The sequence below is a fragment of the Heterostelium album genome (assembly GCF_000004825.1).
Source record: "Heterostelium album PN500 unplaced genomic scaffold PPL_scaffold9, whole genome shotgun sequence".
In the NCBI taxonomy this organism is placed as follows: domain Eukaryota; phylum Evosea; class Eumycetozoa; order Acytosteliales; family Acytosteliaceae; genus Heterostelium; species Heterostelium album.
Window position 1 is genome coordinate 2,143,228 of NW_008805071.1, and position 22,143 is coordinate 2,165,370.

The window sequence follows — 22,143 nt, forward strand, 5'->3', positions numbered from 1 at the left end:
AGGTGTGAATTGACTAACGAATTGACAAAGTAAAGCGTGTGAATTGTCTTATTTTTGTTTACAACAAACACAACACGAAAACAAAGAAAAACAGGGAATGAATGAAAGGAAAGATAAAAGGAAACAGAGTACTGGTAATATCAACAGTACAGTAAAGTTCTTCGTTCTTTTGTTTTAATTAATTTTTTTGTACTGACTTTATAAGTGTGTTTGTTGGATTTCAATTATTATTATTATTCGGTGGAAATGTTCGACCTCTGACTTTGAGTGGAACAAGCAAGATCTATTTTTTTTTTAATAATAATGAGAGCTTTGTACTTTATAAAAGTGTGGTGGTGTGTGGGGAGGTGTTTATTTCGAAAATGGATACCCTCTTTAAAAAAAAATTTTTTTTTTTTTTTTTTTTTAGGTTTTCAAGATATGCAAGGTGGTTGGTTGTTTATAACAATAATAATTATAAAAATACAATCTCTCGATTTTAGAGTTACAAATATGATAATTAAAAAGAGTTGTTGATTGAGAATCGATATTTTTTTTTTTTTTTGAAATGAATTCAATTGATTGGGCTATGATATGATTAATTAAAATTAAGAGATCCAATATCCTGTAATATTTATTACTCTCTCTCTCTCACTGGTCAATATTAATTAACCAACTGAATCAAAATTAAAACAAATAATAATTATATTTATATATTTATAGACTCTGTATCATTATTTTAATTCCCTGGTATTGAAATTTCCAAATAGTTTTCATCCAAACTTTAAAAAAAAAATCAAAATATTTCGAAAACTGACTTTTAATTCTGTGTATCAGTCTGTTTTTTTTTTTTATCGATTTTTGCTGGTTTTGTGTTATATTAAGTCTATCTAATCTACTATACTGTTTTGATTTGATGTTTGTTTGATTGAACTGATTGTTTTTATTGTTGGTTGTTATTTTATAGGTATCTAAATTCTTACCTCATTGTATTTATAAAAGTAGTATATAAATACTATAATTATAATATCTAGCTAGAAAATAATAATTATTAATGATAAATATATACTACTAAATATATAATATAATGATATATCTTTATTTATTACAATAAAGTACAATGAAAATAATGAAAAGTAAATAGAGAATTGAAAAAACCTATCTAATTATTTTTAAAGTACTATTATTATTATTTCAATAAAATAACTGAAAAAAAAAAAAAAAAAAAAAAGAATATTTGAATTGAAGTTTTTGTGAGTGTTGGTTTTAAGGGGGTGGTGAGGACTTTGGTCTTGCATGTTAGATGCACTGCAGTTTGTGAAGAGCCCGCCTATGAGTGTGAGGTGCACCACCACATGAAAGAGCTCAAAAAACAAAAATAAAAAACAATTTCAAAAACAAAAAAATTAAAAATAAAAATAATTTTTTCAAAAACAGAGTTTTGACCAAAGACTTTGTATGGCATGTCGTTTTTTTCGTTAGAATTTTCTTCACCCACCCAATTATCAATTGATTCACACAACACAGTTTACCATCCACAATAATTGAAGTTAACTGATTAACATAAAACTCATTTTATTTTGTTTAGACTCTCATTATGCTCAGATTTTTTTCAAAAGTCTTGCTTGATATTAAAAACGATATTTATTTTAAATATTTAAGTGGTCTATGATATCATTTATTTGCAACGTTTTATATGTTCACGAAATTAATGGACTAACTAACCATTCACAAATAAAGAGATTTTAAATCATTAATTACTATTCATATGAGAGATATATTAATTAAATAGATAATAGTATTTTAATTTCAATTTTGGATAAACATGATTTACAAATATCTATTTTTATTTTATTCTACGGCTACCAGATACTAGATATTTTTGAAAAAGAGAATGCTTCAATTATAAATGGGCCAAATACTTTATCATCTGGGGTGGGTGTAACAGTAAACTTAACGAGAAAGAAGTAAGCAATTAATTGGTGATTGCCCAATCAACAAAATTCCGGTTACCAACAAAAAGTTTGCAAAAAAAATATCTAAATATCTAATTTATGTAGTTGATTGAATTAAAGTAGTATTATTATTACTTTTTTATTTAATTACTTTATTTTTTAGCTGGATAAGAACATCCAAACAAGAGATTTTAGCTTAAATATATGATATTTTTAGATAAATAAACATTAATACAATATGAATATATATAAAATCAATATATTTATAAAGAGAGACAAAAACAAACATTATTTTAAAAAGTTAACTTTTCTATAATTTGTATTATTATTATTATTTATGTTTGTAATAAGTCTTTGTTCTTTAATTTTTATGCTTCTTTTTCTTCATGAAAACGGGCATTTATTTTTGAATGAATTTTTTTTAAAATTTAAATTTTCATTGTTTTGGGAGTGTGTTTAGTGATCAGCAGAAACTCCACTCGAAACTAAGTAATTTTTCATAATTTATATTGTTGATCAATAATATCACACCTAACACAATCAGTATCAATTCAATTTAAGATATAATATTATATATTTAATCGTAGATTAGCAATAGATCTGATTTACTAGTGATTTTATTTATTGAAAATCTAAATTGTATAATAGAAAGATAGAAAGTTAGAATATATAGTTTTGTGTTAGCTTTGATTCTATAAAGACAGAGTTGATAATAAAGTAATCATGTTATCGACTTCATCAACAACCTTAAAGAATGTTTGTAAATTAGTATCAAGTAACAATGGTAATAGATCGTTTCCGATAAAATCAAAATCAAATCAATCATTCAATCAATCAATAAATCGATAATTCGATAACTCGATAACTCGATCTATCAGTAAATCTATCAACAATATGCTATTATAGCAATATTATTTATAATAATATTGTTATAATATATAATGGATTACATTATACAATAGTATTATAATGAACATAATAATATTAGATGTTATAATAGTAATAGAAACTACATGTAAATTCATGAATCTACATAATAATTGTTGTTTTATGAAAAAGTGTTCATATAGATTATTATTATTATTGACTCTGATGATAGATATATCAATAATATAATTTAATATAAAAGTAAAAGTAAGAAATATAATACTAATTGTTGTTTATTTTTTAGTAGTAGTTGGTAGTGCATTGGTTAATTATACAACAGCAGCAGCAGGTGGACCAACTCCACAACAACAAGTTCAAAATGCATCAATTAAAACATATGGTGGATTGAAAGATCAAGATCGTATCTTTACAAATCTCTATGGTGAGCACGACGTCTATTTGAAAGGTGCTGAGAAAAGAGTAAGTTAAAAAATCAATCAAATTAGAATTAAAAAGAAATATGAAATTAATAAATTGATTGATTATTATTATATTTTTTTTAGGGAGATTGGTATAGAACAAAAGATATTATAGGTAAAGGTAAAGATTGGATTTTGAAAGAGATGATGGCATCTGGTCTTAGAGGTCGTGGTGGTGCAGGTTTCCCATCGGGTTTGAAGTGGTCTTTTATGCCAAAGCAATCGACTGGTCGTCCACAATACCTGGTGATCAACGCTGACGAGGGTGAGCCTGGTACCTGTAAAGATCGTGAGATCATGCGTCACGACCCACACAAGTTGATCGAGGGTTGTTTGATTGCTGGTTTCGCCATGCGTGCATGCGCCGCCTATATCTATATCCGTGGTGAGTTCCATCACGAAGCCAAGGTCCTCGAGAAGGCCATCGACGAGGCCTACAAGGCCGGCTACCTCGGGGCCAACGCCTGTGGAACTGGCTACCACTTTGATGTCTACGTGCATCGTGGTGCCGGTGCCTACATCTGTGGTGAGGAGACCGCGCTGATCGAGTCGCTCGAGGGCAAACAAGGAAAGCCACGTTTAAAGCCACCCTTCCCAGCGATGTCCGGTCTCTACGGTTGTCCAACCACCGTCACCAACGTCGAGACAGTCGCCGTTGCACCGACCATCTTGAGACGTGGTGGTTCGTGGTTCGCCGGTTTCGGTCGTCCAAAGAACAGCGGAACCAAGCTCTACTGTATCTCAGGTCACGTCAACAACCCATGCACCGTCGAGGAGGAAATGTCGATTCCATTGCGTGAGTTGATCGACAAGCACTGCGGTGGTGTCATCGGAGGTTGGGACAACTTGCTCGGTGTCATTCCAGGTGGAAGTTCCGTCCCTGTCATTCCAAAGGACATCTGTGACGACGTTCTCATGGATTTCGACGATTTGAGACGTGTTCGTTCCGGTCTTGGAACTGCCGCCGTCATCGTCATGGACAAGTCGACCGACATTATCGCTGCTATCGCACGTCTCTCGAAATTCTATAAGCACGAATCGTGTGGACAATGTTCACCATGTCGTGAAGGTACCGGTTGGCTATGGGATATCACCGAACGTCTCGTAACTGGTGACGCTAAGCTCGATGAAGTAGATATGCTTGAAGAAATCTCACGTCAAATTGAAGGTAACATTATCACTTAATATAAGATTTATATGAATTTTGAATAATTATTTTCTGACACATTCTCATTATAGGTCACACCATTTGTGCACTCGGAGATGCTGCTGCTTGGCCTGTACAGGTAATTATCAATCAAAAAACCACCATAACTTTTCAAATTTTCATTTTTTCATAATATTAACTTTTTTTTTTTAAACATATTACAGGGTTTGATTAGACATTATCGTCCAGAGATTGAACAACGTATCCAAGACTTCCAAGCAAATAAGAAACAATCACCATTCTAAACTACACATATAATATTATCAAATCATTTTAAAAATCAAACTTTATATACAAAATACCATACAAACATAATAAATTCTTGAAATTTTAAAAACTTAATTACTTTATTATAACAAAAAAAAAAAACCCCTATTAATTGATTCATTTCATTTTTGATTGGTATTTTGTGATTTCTCGAATTTGGAAGTATTTATAGTTTTAATAAATCAAATATTTTTTACTTAATAGGAAATTACCTTGTAAAAAATAGGTTTTAAAAAGTGATTGATAATATCTTCTTTAGAATGTGACGATAAATACCAATTTACTAGTAAAGTTTTTGAGGTGATTCCTTTCTAACCAAATCTAGGATTTCATCCTATTTCAGAAATTTCATGAATCGAATCTTAAGAGTTGATTGTGTTGAAATGAATATGAACTTTGACGTTGATATTTTTATTATAGCACCATTAATGTTTTTTTATAAGCAAATCTATTTTTATGAATCGTTATCAAACTAACTTTACAACTTTTAATGTTTCTATGTTCCCCATCACTCAATCATATATGATTCAAAATTAGAATCCTCTTTCCCAGATTTCCTATTTGGAATTGTTTTTTTACTTTTATAAGCAAAATCTGTATATTGATTAATAAATTACTTTATCTATTTTGAAAATGAATGACATAATAATTTAGTATTTATTTCTAAACTCACAAATTTTCATCAATGAAAAAATAAACCCGAAATTTTGCAAAGAGTCTTCCAGATATTTTATTTTTATTGTAACCCCAAAAGATTGGCAAATGATCAAAATATTCTTATAAAATGCTGTTTATTTTTAAATTTCTATTTATATCAATGTTCAATACAAATAATCAGAATAATAATAATAAATATAAATGGAAATTGAAATGAATGAGAATAGTGATCATCACGATCCTATTGGTAAAACGATTGGTACTAATGAATCGACCAACTTTGCAAATCGAATCGATTATACCTTTAAATCAATCAACCACTACGTAAATGTGGTCGAGAAACGTGAAGGTAAAAATGTAAAGACCACCAAACAGATCTTACATGATATCAATGGAACAGTGAAGGCAGGTGAGATGCTTGCAATTATGGGTCCTTCAGGAGGTATGTAAACTCAATTTCAAAAAAAAGTATTCTTATCATTTCACTCTAAACAAACTCAATTATATTTAATAATAGCTGGTAAGACAACACTTTTGGATATCTTGGCTCATAGATTGGTAATCAACGGAACCGGAAAATTAATGATGAATTCCACTGCCACTCCTTACAAGGTATTCAAAAAGTTGAGTGGTTATGTCACACAATCTGATACTCTCACAGCCGCCATGACCGTTAGAGAAACACTAAGTTTCTATGCTCAACTTAAAATGTCAAGAGATATCTGTATGTATTTGTTTTTCTTTGTTTTAGTAATGATTTGAAATTAATTTGAAAAGATAAACTATAGCATATGAAGATAAAATGAAAAAGGTTGAAAGTGTTATTAGTGAAATGGGTTTGAAAAGATGTGCCAACACTCTGGTCGGAAATGATAAAATCCGTGGAATTTCAGGTGGTGAAAGAAGAAGAGTAACCATCGCTATTGAGTTGCTTACTGGTCCAAGTGTTTTGTTCCTCGATGAACCGACGTCGGGTTTGGATGCCTCTACTTCCTACAGTGTCATCAAAGCCATTAGAAAGCTTGCCAATTCCGGTAGAACTGTTATCTGTACTATCCATCAACCTAGATTGAATATCTACGAGCTTTTCGACAAACTATTGTTGTTGGGAGAAGGTGCCACCATCTACAATGGCGATGCTAGAACCGCTGTTAATTACTTTAACGAACTCGGTTATGAATGTAATGCAAAAACCAATCCTGCAGACTTTTTCATGGATTTAATCAATACACAAATTGAGGATGACGACGAAGATGATACTATTTCCAATATGGAAAGTAATAGTCAGAGAGCAAAGAAATTAACACCGGAGGAGATTATCAGACTTAAGAAAGTTTATTCAGAGAGTGCTGATTGTCAACACTTGAAACAGTCAATCGAAGAATTGGAGAGACATCCTCAGAAGGAGATCACCTACACCAAAACCAAGAAAGCAACTATGTTTGAACAATACAAGTTATTAATGGTTAGAGAGTTGTTAAACCTCAAACGTAATCCAATGTCTCAGAGAATTCAGATCATGTCGTCTATCTTCCAAGGTTTACTCTGTGGATTGGTGTATTATCAATTGGGAAACGGTCAAACATCGATCCAATCTAGAACTGGTGTTTTAGCATTCGTTATTATGGGTATAGGTTTTCCATCTGTTATGCTAACTGTTCAAGTTTGTAAGTATTTAATACAAGTAATTATTAATCAAAATATCATTTACTTATAAATATTATTTTAAAGTTCCAGAAATTATTTCAATTTTCTTAAAAGATAGAGCATCTGGTGTTTATTCAACTTTACCTTTCTTTTTAGTCGAAATCAACACTCGATTGTCTGGTTGGTATGTTCTCTGCAATAATAATGGGTACTATGGTTTATTGGATGTCGAACCAGAGAATCTATCCATTCTATGCGGCTGCACCATTCTTTAAATTCCTTTTGATTCTTGTCATGGTCAGTCAAGTCGCTCTTTCAATGGGAGTATTGATTAGTAGTTCCGTACCGAATGTTGCTGTTGGAACGTCGTTGGCACCTCCATTCATTATCTTGTTCTTCTTGTTCAGTGGATTCTTTATTAATTTAAACGATGTACCAAGAGGATGGATCTTTATGCCTTACCTATCGTTCTTCAAGTATGTCATTGAAGCAGCGGTTGTCAATGCTTTCACAGGAATCGAATTCAGCTGCCATGATAATGAGAGAATTGGAGGTCGTTGCCCAACTCAAACCGGTGAGCAGGTCATCGCAAGAATGGACTATGACATCAACAGTTACTGGAGAAATGTATGGATTTTAGTTTTATTTATTGTAGGATTCCGTTGTTTAGCATATGGAGTTCTTTCATTTAAGAGTCGTCCAATTAAATTTAAAACAAAAAAAGCACAAATCAATAATTAAATAAATAATTGATAACTCTGTGATTATCTCTTAATTATAATAATCTTTGTCAGTTTTTATTATTATTAATTTGCTTTTCTCTTTTTGATTAAACCTTGTCTGGCCAACATTTCATAGGTCTTCTTATTCATAACCTCACCATTTTCATCTTCGTACTCTTCGTCTTTGTCAGATTTGAATGAAACTGATGCATTGATTTCCTTGATCTTCTTGTTCAACTCCATAGCATCCTTAATCTTTGTAATATGGTGGAAATGAAGTGTATTTGGAATACCAATACACGACATACCATATGAATGTCTTGGTTCCTAATAGTTTATGAATAGATCAAAAGTTTGTTTGTTTGTTAGTTAGTTAATTAGTTCTCTTAATATTTAATTAACTATTGATATTAATATTGTGAATTACTTACTTGGAAATGTTTTTCGTATGCTTTTCTTCCCCAGTATGATTGATTACCACATATCTCACATTTATATTCAACACCGAGTTCATGGAACTTGTAGACCCAATATGGAATCGGCTTACCACTCCAATCTACTGGATAGTTTGCAATTCTAAGTTTGATTGGTTCATCATCAATCTCGATATCATCGATTTCATTTTCAATTGTATTCATATCATCCTAGTAGTAGTAGTAATAATAATATTAGTTAATATTCATATTTTAAAAATAGGTATCTTTTTTTTAAAAACAAAGATACTTACTTCAATTTCCTTAATACTTCTAGATTGTTTCTTAATGACACTTTCTTTGGTTTCTTGTACTTGATCATCGAGTAACTCACCTAGTTTTGATATTTGGTATTCCAAGAGTGAAGTTGGTTTTCTTGATTTATGATTGAATGCCACCATGTCGATGACCAATCCTCCGTTCTCTGATTGACTCTTTTGTAATAGTTCCTCCAACTTGATATGTTTCTTTCCTTTCAGATGACCATTATATACATTTTCCGATGCAAATAGTTTTTTACATGCTTTACAATAGAGTGGTGATGACGTATCATCTGTTGTTGCTGTTGCTGTTGCTGTTGCTGCTGTTGTTGTTTCTTTAGTATCCATTGATTCATCAGCTGTAGTTTCCTCATTTTTGTTATCATTATTATTACTATTATTATTGTTGTTGTTGTTATGACCGTTTGAATCACTCTTATTATTATTATTATTATCAGCACTTGGATCAAACTCTTTATTATTCCATTTATCTTCAAATTCCTTCTCGTTTGATTCATTCATTGATTTCATATCAAACATTGGTTGTGATCTCTCCATAAACGATGCTAAATACTGATACAGTTTATCTAAATATCTAAAATAGATAACATTCATTATATAATAGTAACAATTAGTAATCTGTTGTTTGAGATTTATTGAATCTATTCTATTCTAAACTTAATTTATAATTTACATACTGTTTATATTTAGCATTCTTAAATCTAGAGATATCGTTATAATTGAATTTGCTAAACAATGATAGATAGGTGATATAATCGATATTCTTTTGAACGAATGGCAAGTTCAAATATAATTCAAACATTTCATTTAAATCTAAAAATCTACCGTATGCTTCATTACCAGAGAATGAAAGTGTTGCTATAATATCGATAATAGATAATCACATATTATAAAAGTTAGAAGTTAGTAAATATTTAATAACTCTTATTAAATTGTTATCATACGTGTATAATTTAAAACGGAACCTATTCTCTCTATTTCTAGAGTAGGATACTTTCTATGATAGTCTTTCAACTCTCTTAGTTTATCATAAAAGTTACTAAAGATAGCAGGGCCTTGACCTGAAATCGCTGATAGATCTGCTTTTCTTTGACTAAATTGTTATATATATTTTTAGAATTATTAATGATCATTCAATTTGTTATGTATATCGATATAACTAACTTACCCATCTTCATCTTGATATATCTTTTTCAAATCGTTGGCACATTTTATCGATTGTTCCAAGTAGTGATTAACACAGTGACTCTGGATTACACTGTCTTTTTGAGTCTTTGGTTCCTCTGATTGTTCAGCGACAATCATCAATTCATATCTCTCTATAGATTCATGAAGTTCTCTTGTTCTCTCCAACAGTGTTGATGACATCTGATAATGATATTGCTATAACAATCTAAATATATTATAAAAACTTAACTAATCGGTGATTAATTATTGTTGTTCTAAATTAAAAACATCTCATTTTCAAAAACCATTGACGAAATTACAATAAATTGGTATATTATAATTTTATTAATATAAATAAAAGTACAAAATGAATCAAATTATTTTAAAGACACACATTAAAAGTAGGTCAAAAAAAAAACAATCAATACAAAAAAAAATCAAATACTTAAAAATAAAAATTGAAAACATGACAGGGCTTGTAGCTCAGATGGTAGAGCGCTCGCTTAGCATGCGAGAGGTAAAGGGATCGATACCCTTCTAGTCCATATAAAATCCCTTTCCTTGAAAAGGGGCAGGATGCGCGCATATTTTCAAACAAAGATTGTTGAAGGTGTCTCCAAAGATTGTTTAAATTTCCAAACAAAAATTTTTTGATGTGTTCTATGTGCACACCAAAACACACAGGTCATTCTTTCGATCATATCAATAATATTAAATTAGATTTTAATCACTCTGATAATAATAACGAAATAGATAATGACAATGAAATAAATAATAATAATAATGATACATGTAGTATTGGTTATTAATAGAATTAAAGATATTCAAACAAATATTCAAACAACATGCGATTCTTTGAAATTAAAAGTTGTGGAATATAAACAATTACAACAAACAGAACAAGAGATCGAAAGTAAATTCAAAGAGTTACATGAATTCCTTGTTGTTGAAGAACATAGATTAAAGATTCCAATCATCGATAGTAAACAACAATTAGAACAACAAATCGATAAACAAGTCATGACTTGTACAAAATAATGAAATCATTGAATTCAATCAATAATATCATTAAATCAAATTATAATGATAACAATGATCAATCTGATTCACAATCAATAATATAAACAGATACAACAGATAACTACCAAATAACAACAATAATTCGATCGATTTCACAATGTTCGGATCACAATGAATTCATTTCATCAAACAATAATATATTGTTCTATTTCGATGATCTAAACAACAATGATGATCATTCACTTTTAGATAAAATACTTGAACACAACAAAACTATTAAATTATATAATTTTGATGATCAACAATCAACATCACAACAATATCATTTAACTTTCAAAAACGAAACAAATCAATCAAATCAAGAATCAAATTCAATCATCATTTGTCCAATGTATCTCATCAGCACAAACAATCCTATATATTCTCAACTGATAGAAATAATAAAATATCAATCATCAATATTACAGATCGAAACAACATTCATTTCGAACACTACAATATAATAGGTAAAACAATGGATCTTTATTATCATATTTACAACTCAATTGTCAAAGTTGGTGACTATATGTTTGGTGGTAATACAGACCAATTAACCAAATATTCCTAGTATTCAATCAGCACGAAAACATTTGTAATCAATGAAATGATTGGTGTTGATGAATATTCTTTCATGTCAGCTTGTTATGATAGTCAAGATCATATCTATTTATTTGATGGGCATGGAAAAAATAGAGTTTATATCTACCGATACAATATCAACAATTCCACATTCGAAAGATACACAACAATAGATATCACCACTTATTCCCACCATATTACATTCCTCCTCAAAGGTTATTTCTATAGTTTCACACCAGAAACAAAAAAGATTGTAAAGTTTGATATAAACAGCAAGACAACAGTTAGTTTGCCAATTTAAATTCCCAATTACTTTACAAGAGGAGCATGTACAGATGGCAATGGCAATTTCTATATTCAATCGGAATTGGGATTACATCGAATCAATGTTGAAACCAAATAATTTATCATCAGTTTATTTACTCAATTCAAGGAAAAGATAGAAATTTCATTTATTCGATAGAAAACAACAAGAATTGACTCCCATTTGTTGTTTTCTCGATGATCAATCTAACAGATCTTCATGTGCCAACATATTGTATAATAAATAAATAATATTTCATTACTCTTAGCTTATTTACTTGTTGTATTACTATTATTTCACTCTAACTATCATCATCTATGTCTATGAATGAAAATTTATAAATTTCACATCCAACACTTTAATTAAATAGGCTGACTATTAAAATTAAACAGATTTTTAGATTTTGTTCATGTTTACTAAAACATTCGAATTCATTTTTTATGATTGTAATGTTTTAATCAACATAGACTTCATTTACTCGATCATATCGATGGAATAAAATCGGGAATACCAGATTTTATCAGGTTTCAATATTGAAACCCACGAATTTAAACAATTCAATAGATTGAATCAATATTACAAAATGACCAAGCTGATAGAATAAATTGTGGACATCATATATTTCAAAAGTAGGCTTATCATATCTTTAAACAATTCAACACAATGCTATTAATAAAATTAAAAAAAAGGAAATTGGTTCCGCTTATCTTGTTTTGAAACATTTAAACCTGTTGATATTTTTACAAAAAAAAGATTTTATCCGCTACTGATTGGCTGTGGGTTACATCTAAGTTTATTTTTTTTTTGAACTTAAATGATCATTTTAAAAAAAAAAACATGAATCCTTTTTGATAGAGCATAAGATTCATTTGTAATAAAAAAGTAACATCTTGATTTTTATTATTATCATTTCATAGTTAGTTTAAAAATAAACAAGTAAAAATGAATAGTTGTTCAAATCATAATAATAGAATATTTGAATTCATTTGTTATGATTGCAATGTTTTGATGTGTTCTGCATGTGTACCACAACATAGACTTCATTTATTCGATCATATCGACGGAATAAAATCGGAAATTAACAATCATATCAATAATAATAACAATGATAGTAATAGCAATAACAATATCAATAATAATAGCAACATACCATCATTTCTCGATATTCAGTCAAAGATTAAAATAACATTCGATTCACTAAAGTCAGCAGTCAAAGAATATCAACAACTACAACAAACAGAAGATGAGATATCGAGTAGATTCAAAGAGCTACATGAATTCCTTGTTGTTGAAGAACACAAACTAAAGAAACCGATCATCGATAACAAACAACAATTGGAACAACACGTAGAAAGTCAAATCACAGTCATGAAATCATTGAATTTAATGAATCATCAATTAAACCAATTCATTGCTGACTCTAATACTGATAATATTCAACCAACAACAACAACAGCAACAACAACAACATCATCATCATCAGCAGCAACAGACACAACAGATAGTTACCAAACATCTACAATAATAACATCAATATCACAATGTTCTGACCACAAAGAATTTATTCAAAACAATAACAATACATTGTTCAGTTTTAATGATCATCTTCATAATCATTATTCTAACAAGACTAAAAAAGATGACCATTCATTATTAAACCTTATACTTGAACACAACAATACATTGAAATCGAACAATCATATTGATGTAAAACACAACAAACTACAACAATACCAACTGATTATCAAAGATCAACAACTACATCAAATCAAAAATCAACTTCAATCCACTTTTAAACTTGTAATACAACAACATCAACCACGACAACAACTACAGGATTCATATATTTTATCAACCGATGTCGATGGTAAAATATCAGTTATCGATATAACAGATCAGAATAATATTTATTTCGTACAACAAGGATATGCCACTATTGATGCAAAGCTTGGTTTTTACTCTTCTGTTGTTGTTGGTAACCATTTCTATAGATTTGGAGATGAAGCGAAAGCTCGGAAGTATTTCAGATTTTCAATCCACAACCAAATATATAATGAAATTGAAATGAATGGTATAGAGGAGTGCGGTTATGTGTCGGTTTGTTATGATGGTAAAGATCATATCTATTTATTGGACGGTTGCATGAAACCTAAACTACATATCTACAGATTCAACATCAACAATTTAACATTCGAGGAATATTCAACTGCCGAAAATACAAATCCACATTACCACCATTTAACTTTTCACCGAAACAACTGCATTTATAGCTATATACCAGAGGCCAACAAGATTATCAAATTCGATATTAGCACCAAAGTAACAGTTGAATTACCAATTGAATTGCCCAATAAACAACAAAAAGCAGCATGTACCGATGGCAATGGTAGTTTGTTTGTTCTAACTAATACCGGATTTCACCAGATCAATATCGAAACCCACGAATTTAAACAATTGGATAAATCAATAGCTAATATGAATATAAACAACCATAATTTGATTTACCATCAAGCAAACGATCAAAAGAGATATATCTACTCACTTCAAGGAAAGAGTCATAACTATAGATATTCATTTGAACACAATCAATGGAAATCAATACTGGAAAATGACCAAGCTAATAGATTATATTGTGGACATCATCTATTTCATAAATAAGCTTACACTCTTATCATATCATATCATAACTTTAAAACAACTCGACTCTCTTCTATGAATAAAGTTGAATAGTCACCAATAAAATTTACAAATTTAAAAAATTTAAAAAATTTAGGTTTTTTTTTTTTTAACTTAAATCATCACTTTCAAGATATTATGATCGACATGTTGTTTAAATCTTATTTTCATATAGTTAATTCATCTTCTCTCAACAATAATATCTTTTTATTTGTGTTCTTTTCATTGGGGTTCCCTAGGGAACTTTAACAATTTCAGAATTAGAAATAAAATCAAAAACAAATAAAATGAAGAATAAAAAAAAATTGTTTTCAAAAGATCATACTTCTCTAATATTTATTCAAATTTTTACTTTTATTTTTTAAGAAAATACTTTATTGTTTGTTTTTTTTTATATAATCATTAGATACTTTTAATTTTAATTTACACAGTTAATGGTTATCTTTATAAATTATTTGGAAGTTGTTTTCTGAAAGTTTCTAAAGTATGTTAGGAAAAAATAAAAACATTTTAACAGTTATGATTATCATTATTCAAAAAATAAAATTTGATTTGCTTCAAGTTTGAAAAGATATGTCAAAAAAATTTGTTCCTAACCTTTTCCTAAGATTTTATATTGAACACTATATAAAATGTAGCGAAATTGGAGCTAACATTAGTTAGGAACTCCTAATTAGGAATCCCCCATATATGTGTCCAATAGTCAAATTTTTATTCAAATTTTTTATTTAATACACTATAGATTGTAATTCATAAGTTTAGTCGGGTAAAGTTCAACAATCATCTTTAGAATTTTATTTTTTATTTATTTTTTTGGAAACCAACCATTTTTTTTTTCTTTTTTTGGAAGCTCCAAATTTAATGAATTGGGAACATAAAATTTTACTTTTTGTAGAACAAAAAATAAGAATTTTTGTTTTTTTTTTTTTTAATATTGTTTCTATCTTTTTATCCTTATTCGATTTAACAATCAACAAGTAAAAAATGAATAGTTGTTCAAATCATAATAAATTCTTCGAATTAATATGCAATGATTGCAATGTTTTGATGTGTTCTGCATGTGCACCACAACACAAACTTCATTCATTCGAGCATATCGATGCAATAAAATCAGAAATAAATAATCATAACAATATCAATAATAATAGCAACATACCATCATTTCTCGATATTCAGTCAAAGATTAAAATAACATTCGATTCACTAAAGTCAGCAGTCAAAGAATATGAACAATTACAACAAACAGAAGATGAGATATCGAGTAGATTCAAAGAGCTACATGAATTCCTTGTTGTTGAAGAACACAAACTAAAGAAACCGATCATCGACAACAAACAACAATTGCAACAATACGTAGAAAGTCAAATCACAGTCATGAAATCATTGAATTTAATGAATCATCAATTAAACCAATTCATTGCTGACTCTGATACTGATAATATTCAACCAAATCTACCAACAACAGCAACAACAGCGACATCTTTATCATCATCATCATTATCACCAGATACAACGGAAAGTTATCAAACTTCGACAATAATAAAATCAATATCACAATGTTCTGACCACAAAGAATTTATTCAAAACAATAACAATACATTGTTCGATTTGACTTATCATCTTCAGAATTTTTCTGATAAAACTAAAAAAGATGACTATTCTTTATTAAACCTTATTGTCGAGCACAACAATAAATTGAAATCGAACAATCACAATAATGTAAAACCCAACCAACTACAAAAATATCAACTAATTCCCAATGATCAACAACTTCATCTAATCAAAAATCAACTTCAATCCACTTTCAAACTTGCATTCCAACTACCACAGTCATGTATTTTATCAACCGATGTCAATGGTAAAATATCAGTCATAGATATAACAGATCAGAATAATATACATTTTATACAAAAAGACATTTCCACCAACGGTTCAAAGATTACATATTTCTCTTGTGTTGTTGTTGGTAACCATTTCTATAAATTTGGAAGTGGAGTTAGCACTAAAAATGTTCGAAAATATTTCAGATATTCAATCGACAACCAAACATATGATGAAATTGAAATGAAAGGGATCGAAGAATTAAATTTGGTGTCAGTTTGTTATGATGGTAAAGATCATATCTATTTTTTGGATGTTCACAGCAAAACAATAGTTAATATCTACAGGTTCAATATCAACAATTCAACATTTGAAAAATATTCAACTGCCTATATATCAAGTTCAACTTTCCATCATTTAGCTTTCCACTACAACAACTGCATTTATAGTTATATTCCAGCAGATAAAAAGATTATTAAATTCGATATAAACATCAGAGCAACAGTTGAATTACCAGTTGAATTGCCAATTTTCCAACAAAAAGCAACATGTACCGATGGCAAAGGTAATTTATTTGTTCTAACAAATACCGGATTTCACCAGATCAATATTGAAACCAATGAATTTAAACAATTGGATAACTCGACAGCTAATATGAATATAAACACCCATAATTTGATTTACCATCAAGGAAATGATCAAAAGAGATATATCTACTCACTTCAAGGAAAGAGTCAAAATTATAGATATTCATTTGAACACAATCTATGGGAATCAATACTGTACGATGACCAAGCTGGTAGATTATATTTCACTTCCAGAAAGTCGTACCCCACTTATTTCAGTTTTTACAAATTTCGGAAAAATAAAAAATGAAAAAAATTTGAAAAAAATTTGAAAAAAAATTTGAAAAAAAAATTTTCATCACATTAACATCTATTTTGAAATCAAATAATGATCAAAAATGAATGATAATGATAGAAGTAGTAGTAATAATGTATTAAATGAATTAGATTATAAATTAAACATCAATAGTAATAGTAATAATAATGATTTTGGTTTAGTTAGTAATCAGAATGATGGTAGTGTTGATGAAGATGATGATTTAGTACCTGATCATACACTTGCAGGTGACTATACAACTTAATATCAAGATGACGATTCATCGGTATTGGATATAGATGTATCGACACTCTCGTTGCTCACCACAACAAAGATGGTAAACCATACACCTCGCTGAACGACTTGATGTTTGACATCGAACAACATCCACACCATGCACTGAAGATGTCGAATGCAATCGATCAAGATTTACAATCATTGCCATCTGGGTGTTATTAATACATGTATTTAGTTTTATCTATTCAATTCTATTCTCTTTAGCTATACTAACTAATATTATATTATAGATCTTAGTCAAGCAGAAGAACTTGTAAATTTACATAAGGTTATTGAATCGAATGATTTGATTTTATCAGAGATTGGAGATGTCTTTAAATCATTCGATGACGAACTACAGAATCTAATTAGATTAAAGATATGCCAGAAACTCATATCACTACACAACAACTATCAAAAGCACTATAGTAAATAGAATGTTAGACAAAGATTCAATATCAAAAGTTTTTAAAAGATATTGATACCACCTGATCTTATTAGGTAAATATAAATAGGAATTTTAATGAATACTATCTATCTGATTAAACTAACAATCTATATCGATTATCATTAGTGGTATTAATAAAGATGATATAAATGAAGATTATATCAATTATATAGAAGCATTAGAGTATAGAATTGAATCATTAGATGACTTTATGTCGAGTGAAGCTATGTTTGCTCAAGATATGGCAATTAAAAAAAAAAAAAAATTAAAAAAAAAAAAAAAAAATTAAAAAAAAAATTGTGGGTGGCCACGCAACTGCCAATTTTTTTTTGTTTTTCAGTGAGGATGAGAATCTTGCTGGGGGTTCAAAATTAACTACGTACGATTACCAAATTTAGGTGCTTTATTTTCAATTATTTTTATAAAAAACATGCCAACAATGTGTGAGATAGGGGTTTAAATCATTTTTTTAGAAGTACGAGTCCCCGGAGTGGTGGAAATTCTCTATTTCATAACCAAACTTAAAATCTTATCATATCTAACATAACTTTAAAATCTACTCTGTTCTAATTCCCTACAAAATATCATTGATTTTAACATTTAATTCCAAAGATTAAATAAATGATATATACAGTACATGTACCACCCACTAAGAAGCATTTTTTTTTTTTTTTTTTTTTTTTTGCAAAAAAAGATTTGTTGACTCATGATCAGTCAACAAATTGCAGGTATTGATATTATCCTAATATTAGGTTAATGAAGCAAATCTACGACCACCTATGGATCATCAAAAATGGCATTCCACCACTAACTGTTTTTTTAATAAACAATTTTAATTTCCGCATGCGTAACACTAACTGTTTTTTTATTGTGTTATAAAATATTCTCCCCTTCCGGGAATTGAACCCGGGCCTTTCGCGTGACAGGCGAAAATCCTCACCACTAGACCAAAAGGGAGTTGATGTTTTTTAAATCGTCCAATTATTTTTTTAACATAAATGTTCTTTTTCAAGTGACCTAGTTCAACTTGATTTTTTTTAAATTGAAAAAATTAAATCTTTTAAAAATTAATTATCTAGAATAAGGTTACTATATTTGAATACAAGAGTGGTTACACATTCTTTTTTTTATTTAACCATATCACATATAGAATGAAGATACCACAAAGGTGAGTTATCTATCAACCACTCACCAACACCATCAAAAACAAACAAAACCTAATAATAATAATTATTCCATACTCTACAGTGTTAATGATTTGCAATATGAAAGATTGAACAACAGTGATTATTCAAATTCTAATAGATTTTTACAATTCCCTAATAAATTTCGATAAATTATTAAAGAGTATCTTTAAAAAAGAAAAATCACTTTGAATCAAATACTCAACTTCAGTATTTAACTTTACATTGCAAACAAAGTATTAGTGAATGATGTGTTATTTTCTTTGGTGCCTTACTTTCTACCTTTGATAATCATTCCATCGGAAAAAAAAACAACATAATCCTATTTTTTAAATCCTATAATATATTTAAATATATTTCTGGTTTAATTTATGCTGTATTAAAGTTTTCGATTATTATTACTGTTGATGATAAAGTTTCTCTATTAAAAACAGATATATTTATAATATTTAATGTCAATCCCAAGAGACTCGAATATAGTTACATTAGCTGTAATAGGAACAGGTTTGTTTAAAAAAATTTATTTAATAATTCAATATTAATTATTATTAATTCAAACTATAGCAGGTAGAGATCCAAACAAACAGCTAACAAAGGATCATTTTAAATATATGTGTGATACTTTTGATGAATTTATCGAATCTCACCATCTTTTAGAAGGTGATAAACAACTTGTTGTTGTAAGTGGAGGTTCTGCATGGGCAGGTAAATATTAATTTTATAAAAACAAAAACAACAAAAAAAGATTTTAATTGATTTTGATCTATTTTGAATTTAGATCATGTAGTTGTGGATAGATTTTTAAATGATCCAAATAGATTTAAATTGATTTTATACTTGCCATGTCCGATTGTAGATACAGAAATCGATGATGACGATGATGATGTTTGTTATAAAAGGAGATATCAATACCTTGATACTGGAAGTATAGATTGGTATAAGAATCCAGGAAGAATATCAAATATGTATCATGATCAATTCGAATCTATTATGTGTGTCGACCCAATTGGCCAGATCATCCAAGCTAAAGAAAAAGGTGCAATATTAGATACATCATCCAATGGTTTCCACAACAGGAATACTAAAATTTCGAAATCAGATTTGATTGTAGCATTTACATTTGGTGAGGATCAACCTGAAATTGGTACGGGTACTCATGAAACATGGAAACAAAGTCTATCCAAAAAGAAATATCATTATTCATTATCAAAAATAACAACAAGATCATAATTAAATGTTAAATATTTTAATTGTTAATAAAAAAATAAAATATGATATCACCTGACATTTATTTGTTTACAAAAGAAAAACTATTTTAATCTAATCTCTTTGAGATGTGATTGAATAAAATCAAATAATCAAGGTGTGAGTGTGTTATTATCGATAAAAAAAAACATTCTCTAAAAAAAGATTTAAGGTGTGGTCACTTTTTTTCTAAATTAACCTCTTTTTTTAACCTATATCTGTTAAGAATTTGATCGATTTGGCTATTATTAAAGATTAATCAATAATTAAATTATGTTAATGAATGGTTATTATTTAAAAAAAAACTAAACTTGGAAAGGAAGTTGAGTAATAAATTAGAAGAAGGTCAGGTTGTAAGTAGTTAATTTTATTCTGAAATTGATTGTATTAGTTAGTATTAATAAGAAATAAGAATTTATTCAAATAAAAAAATGGAACCTATTATTAAAAATAAAACTATAAATAATATTAAAATTCATTATCCACCTTCACCTAGACTCTCTTCTGGTAATCCACAGTTACCAGCTTCACCAAAGTTGATGCCGCACCCAGTATCACCTAGATTAAACTCTCAGTTTCCTGCATCGCCAAGACTAGGTTCACAGTTTCCAGCATCACCAAGACTAGGTTCGCAGTTTCCTTCGTCACCAAGAGTTCATCATCCACAGCATCAACTCTTACTACACCACCAGAATCCAGCTTCTCCAAGACTATCGTCGCAACACGTTCAGCCATCACCAAGACTGAATTCACAGCATATTATTCATTCTCCAAGACTAACATCACAATTCCCAGTCTCACCTAGATTGAGTTCACAACATCCTCCCTCTCCTAAACTTCATCCACAGTTCTTGTCGCCACCAAAACCACATCTTCAACACTCACCTCTGTTAAAATCACAACCAATTCAACAATCAAAATCATCGTCGAATCTTCAAATTCAAAGTGAAGAGTTGGCCAATCAAATAGCAACTGCAGTAAAATATCAAGAATTTCAAGAGGACTTTCCAAATTCTTTGAAAAGAACTCTATGGAATTCTGTACAATTTGCCCATAGACATAAATTAATTGAAAGATCAGCATATCAAGTAAGTATATTGTTGTTTAATTATATTGAAATTAATGTTTATTTTATTAATACTTCTGTTATTTAAAGGAAAGATTAATTATACCATTAGCAAAAACAGCAGTATTTGATATTTACAACCAATACCTAGCATCTAGAGTTTATGATGGTGCTCAATTTGAAAGATCAGTAGATTTAAAGTTGTTGGCATTCAATCATAAATGTCTTTACTATAAATATGCTTTGGATGTTATTTTAGATTGTAAAGAGTTAATTTCAGTTGGTGGAAACAAGTTTGAATGTCCACATTTGATGGGTGATCCAGCTTTCGGTATGATGGAGCTTACCAAAGCACTGCTGAAACAACCATTACCATTGGAATCAGAAGGCCCACCTCAACCAATGATCATCGGAAACAAGTTCTTTGAGATTGATAATCTCAATTGGTTGTTTTACCGTCGTAGCTATTTGAAGATTAGAAATCTAAAGAAACTAATAGAGGCACCTCGAGGTGGAAAGGTCTTCTCGATTGCCGAGGCATCCGATCAAGCTCTTACCGAAATGATTCATCGTGTTGGAATGTGGGCGACTGGTGCAGCGACTGCATTCATCGAATGGAATGTATTCTCAAAGCTATTGGAGAGATACAATCAATTTGTTTATCCTATCCCACGTTTGATTTTCTTGGATGCCATGGTCAAGATTCACAGTGATTTGGGATGGATGATATCCAATCGTTTGATTCAAGATCAATTCGGTGTATCTATTCCTTTTATGATTAGTGATATCTGTCAGATGTTGGCACCCGTCTCCATTGCCATCATTAAAACCTACAATATTAAACCAACTTCAATTCAACAACAACCTTAAACTATCTATCTGTAAAATTGTGAAATAAATAA

At 29.4% G+C, this 22,143-nt stretch overlaps 11 protein-coding genes and 2 non-coding genes across 13 annotated transcripts; 11 read left to right on the plus strand and 2 right to left on the minus strand.

Moving 5' to 3' along the window:
• Positions 1 to 303: 303 nt before the first annotated feature.
• PPL_09351 (uncharacterized protein) lies at positions 304 to 2,134 on the plus strand (the record flags this gene model as incomplete). The annotated part of the gene is made up of 5 exons (XM_020580148.1): positions 304 to 314; positions 947 to 983; positions 1,417 to 1,447; positions 1,772 to 1,946; positions 2,098 to 2,134. 5 exons carry the CDS (start codon positions 304 to 306, stop codon positions 2,132 to 2,134), a joined length of 291 nt encoding a protein of 96 aa, XP_020429981.1.
• A 523-nt stretch (positions 2,135 to 2,657) lies between these two features.
• On the plus strand, positions 2,658 to 4,732 carry ndufv1 (NADH-quinone oxidoreductase subunit NuoF; the record flags this gene model as incomplete). The annotated part of the gene is made up of 5 exons (XM_020580149.1): positions 2,658 to 2,718; positions 3,109 to 3,281; positions 3,365 to 4,448; positions 4,520 to 4,566; positions 4,652 to 4,732. 5 exons carry the CDS (start codon positions 2,658 to 2,660, stop codon positions 4,730 to 4,732), a joined length of 1,446 nt encoding a protein of 481 aa, XP_020429982.1.
• An 880-nt stretch (positions 4,733 to 5,612) lies between these two features.
• On the plus strand, positions 5,613 to 7,799 carry abcG1 (ABC transporter G family protein; the record flags this gene model as incomplete). Its single annotated transcript, XM_020580150.1, has 6 exons — positions 5,613 to 5,853; positions 5,929 to 6,135; positions 6,200 to 7,078; positions 7,143 to 7,242; positions 7,466 to 7,632; positions 7,714 to 7,799. 6 exons carry the CDS (start codon positions 5,613 to 5,615, stop codon positions 7,797 to 7,799), a joined length of 1,680 nt encoding a protein of 559 aa, XP_020429983.1.
• Positions 7,800 to 7,864: 65 nt separating this feature from the next.
• Positions 7,865 to 9,902, minus strand: sf3a3 (C2H2-type zinc finger-containing protein; the record flags this gene model as incomplete). The annotated part of the gene is made up of 6 exons (XM_020580151.1): positions 7,865 to 8,107; positions 8,212 to 8,424; positions 8,508 to 9,108; positions 9,212 to 9,392; positions 9,479 to 9,627; positions 9,703 to 9,902. The coding sequence occupies 6 exons, from the start codon at positions 9,900 to 9,902 to the stop codon at positions 7,865 to 7,867; spliced, it is 1,587 nt and encodes a 528-aa protein (XP_020429984.1).
• Positions 9,903 to 10,173: 271 nt separating this feature from the next.
• Positions 10,174 to 10,246, plus strand: PPL_09355. Its single transcript has one exon. It is a non-coding gene; the product is annotated as a tRNA-Ala (tRNA).
• A 238-nt stretch (positions 10,247 to 10,484) lies between these two features.
• Positions 10,485 to 12,025, plus strand: PPL_09356 (uncharacterized protein; the record flags this gene model as incomplete). Its single annotated transcript, XM_020580152.1, has 4 exons — positions 10,485 to 10,728; positions 10,830 to 11,112; positions 11,340 to 11,622; positions 12,014 to 12,025. The coding sequence occupies 4 exons, from the start codon at positions 10,485 to 10,487 to the stop codon at positions 12,023 to 12,025; spliced, it is 822 nt and encodes a 273-aa protein (XP_020429985.1).
• A 560-nt stretch (positions 12,026 to 12,585) lies between these two features.
• On the plus strand, positions 12,586 to 14,301 carry PPL_09357 (uncharacterized protein; the record flags this gene model as incomplete). The annotated part of the gene is made up of 1 exon (XM_020580153.1): positions 12,586 to 14,301. One exon carries the CDS (start codon positions 12,586 to 12,588, stop codon positions 14,299 to 14,301), a length of 1,716 nt encoding a protein of 571 aa, XP_020429986.1.
• A 1,002-nt stretch (positions 14,302 to 15,303) lies between these two features.
• Positions 15,304 to 17,038, plus strand: PPL_09358 (uncharacterized protein; the record flags this gene model as incomplete). Its single annotated transcript, XM_020580154.1, has 2 exons — positions 15,304 to 16,939; positions 16,962 to 17,038. 2 exons carry the CDS (start codon positions 15,304 to 15,306, stop codon positions 17,036 to 17,038), a joined length of 1,713 nt encoding a protein of 570 aa, XP_020429987.1.
• Positions 17,039 to 17,104: 66 nt separating this feature from the next.
• Positions 17,105 to 17,287, plus strand: PPL_09359 (uncharacterized protein; the record flags this gene model as incomplete). Its single annotated transcript, XM_020580155.1, has 1 exon — positions 17,105 to 17,287. One exon carries the CDS (start codon positions 17,105 to 17,107, stop codon positions 17,285 to 17,287), a length of 183 nt encoding a protein of 60 aa, XP_020429988.1.
• A 392-nt stretch (positions 17,288 to 17,679) lies between these two features.
• On the plus strand, positions 17,680 to 18,271 carry PPL_09360 (uncharacterized protein; the record flags this gene model as incomplete). Its single annotated transcript, XM_020580156.1, has 3 exons — positions 17,680 to 17,726; positions 17,873 to 17,974; positions 18,220 to 18,271. The coding sequence occupies 3 exons, from the start codon at positions 17,680 to 17,682 to the stop codon at positions 18,269 to 18,271; spliced, it is 201 nt and encodes a 66-aa protein (XP_020429989.1).
• A 360-nt stretch (positions 18,272 to 18,631) lies between these two features.
• Positions 18,632 to 18,703, minus strand: PPL_09361. The gene has a single exon. It is a non-coding gene; the product is annotated as a tRNA-Asp (tRNA).
• A 679-nt stretch (positions 18,704 to 19,382) lies between these two features.
• On the plus strand, positions 19,383 to 20,160 carry PPL_09362 (uncharacterized protein; the record flags this gene model as incomplete). Its single annotated transcript, XM_020580157.1, has 3 exons — positions 19,383 to 19,434; positions 19,495 to 19,635; positions 19,709 to 20,160. 3 exons carry the CDS (start codon positions 19,383 to 19,385, stop codon positions 20,158 to 20,160), a joined length of 645 nt encoding a protein of 214 aa, XP_020429990.1.
• A 446-nt stretch (positions 20,161 to 20,606) lies between these two features.
• On the plus strand, positions 20,607 to 22,111 carry PPL_09363 (uncharacterized protein; the record flags this gene model as incomplete). The annotated part of the gene is made up of 2 exons (XM_020580158.1): positions 20,607 to 21,263; positions 21,332 to 22,111. 2 exons carry the CDS (start codon positions 20,607 to 20,609, stop codon positions 22,109 to 22,111), a joined length of 1,437 nt encoding a protein of 478 aa, XP_020429991.1.
• Between the last annotated feature and the right edge of the window lie 32 nt (positions 22,112 to 22,143).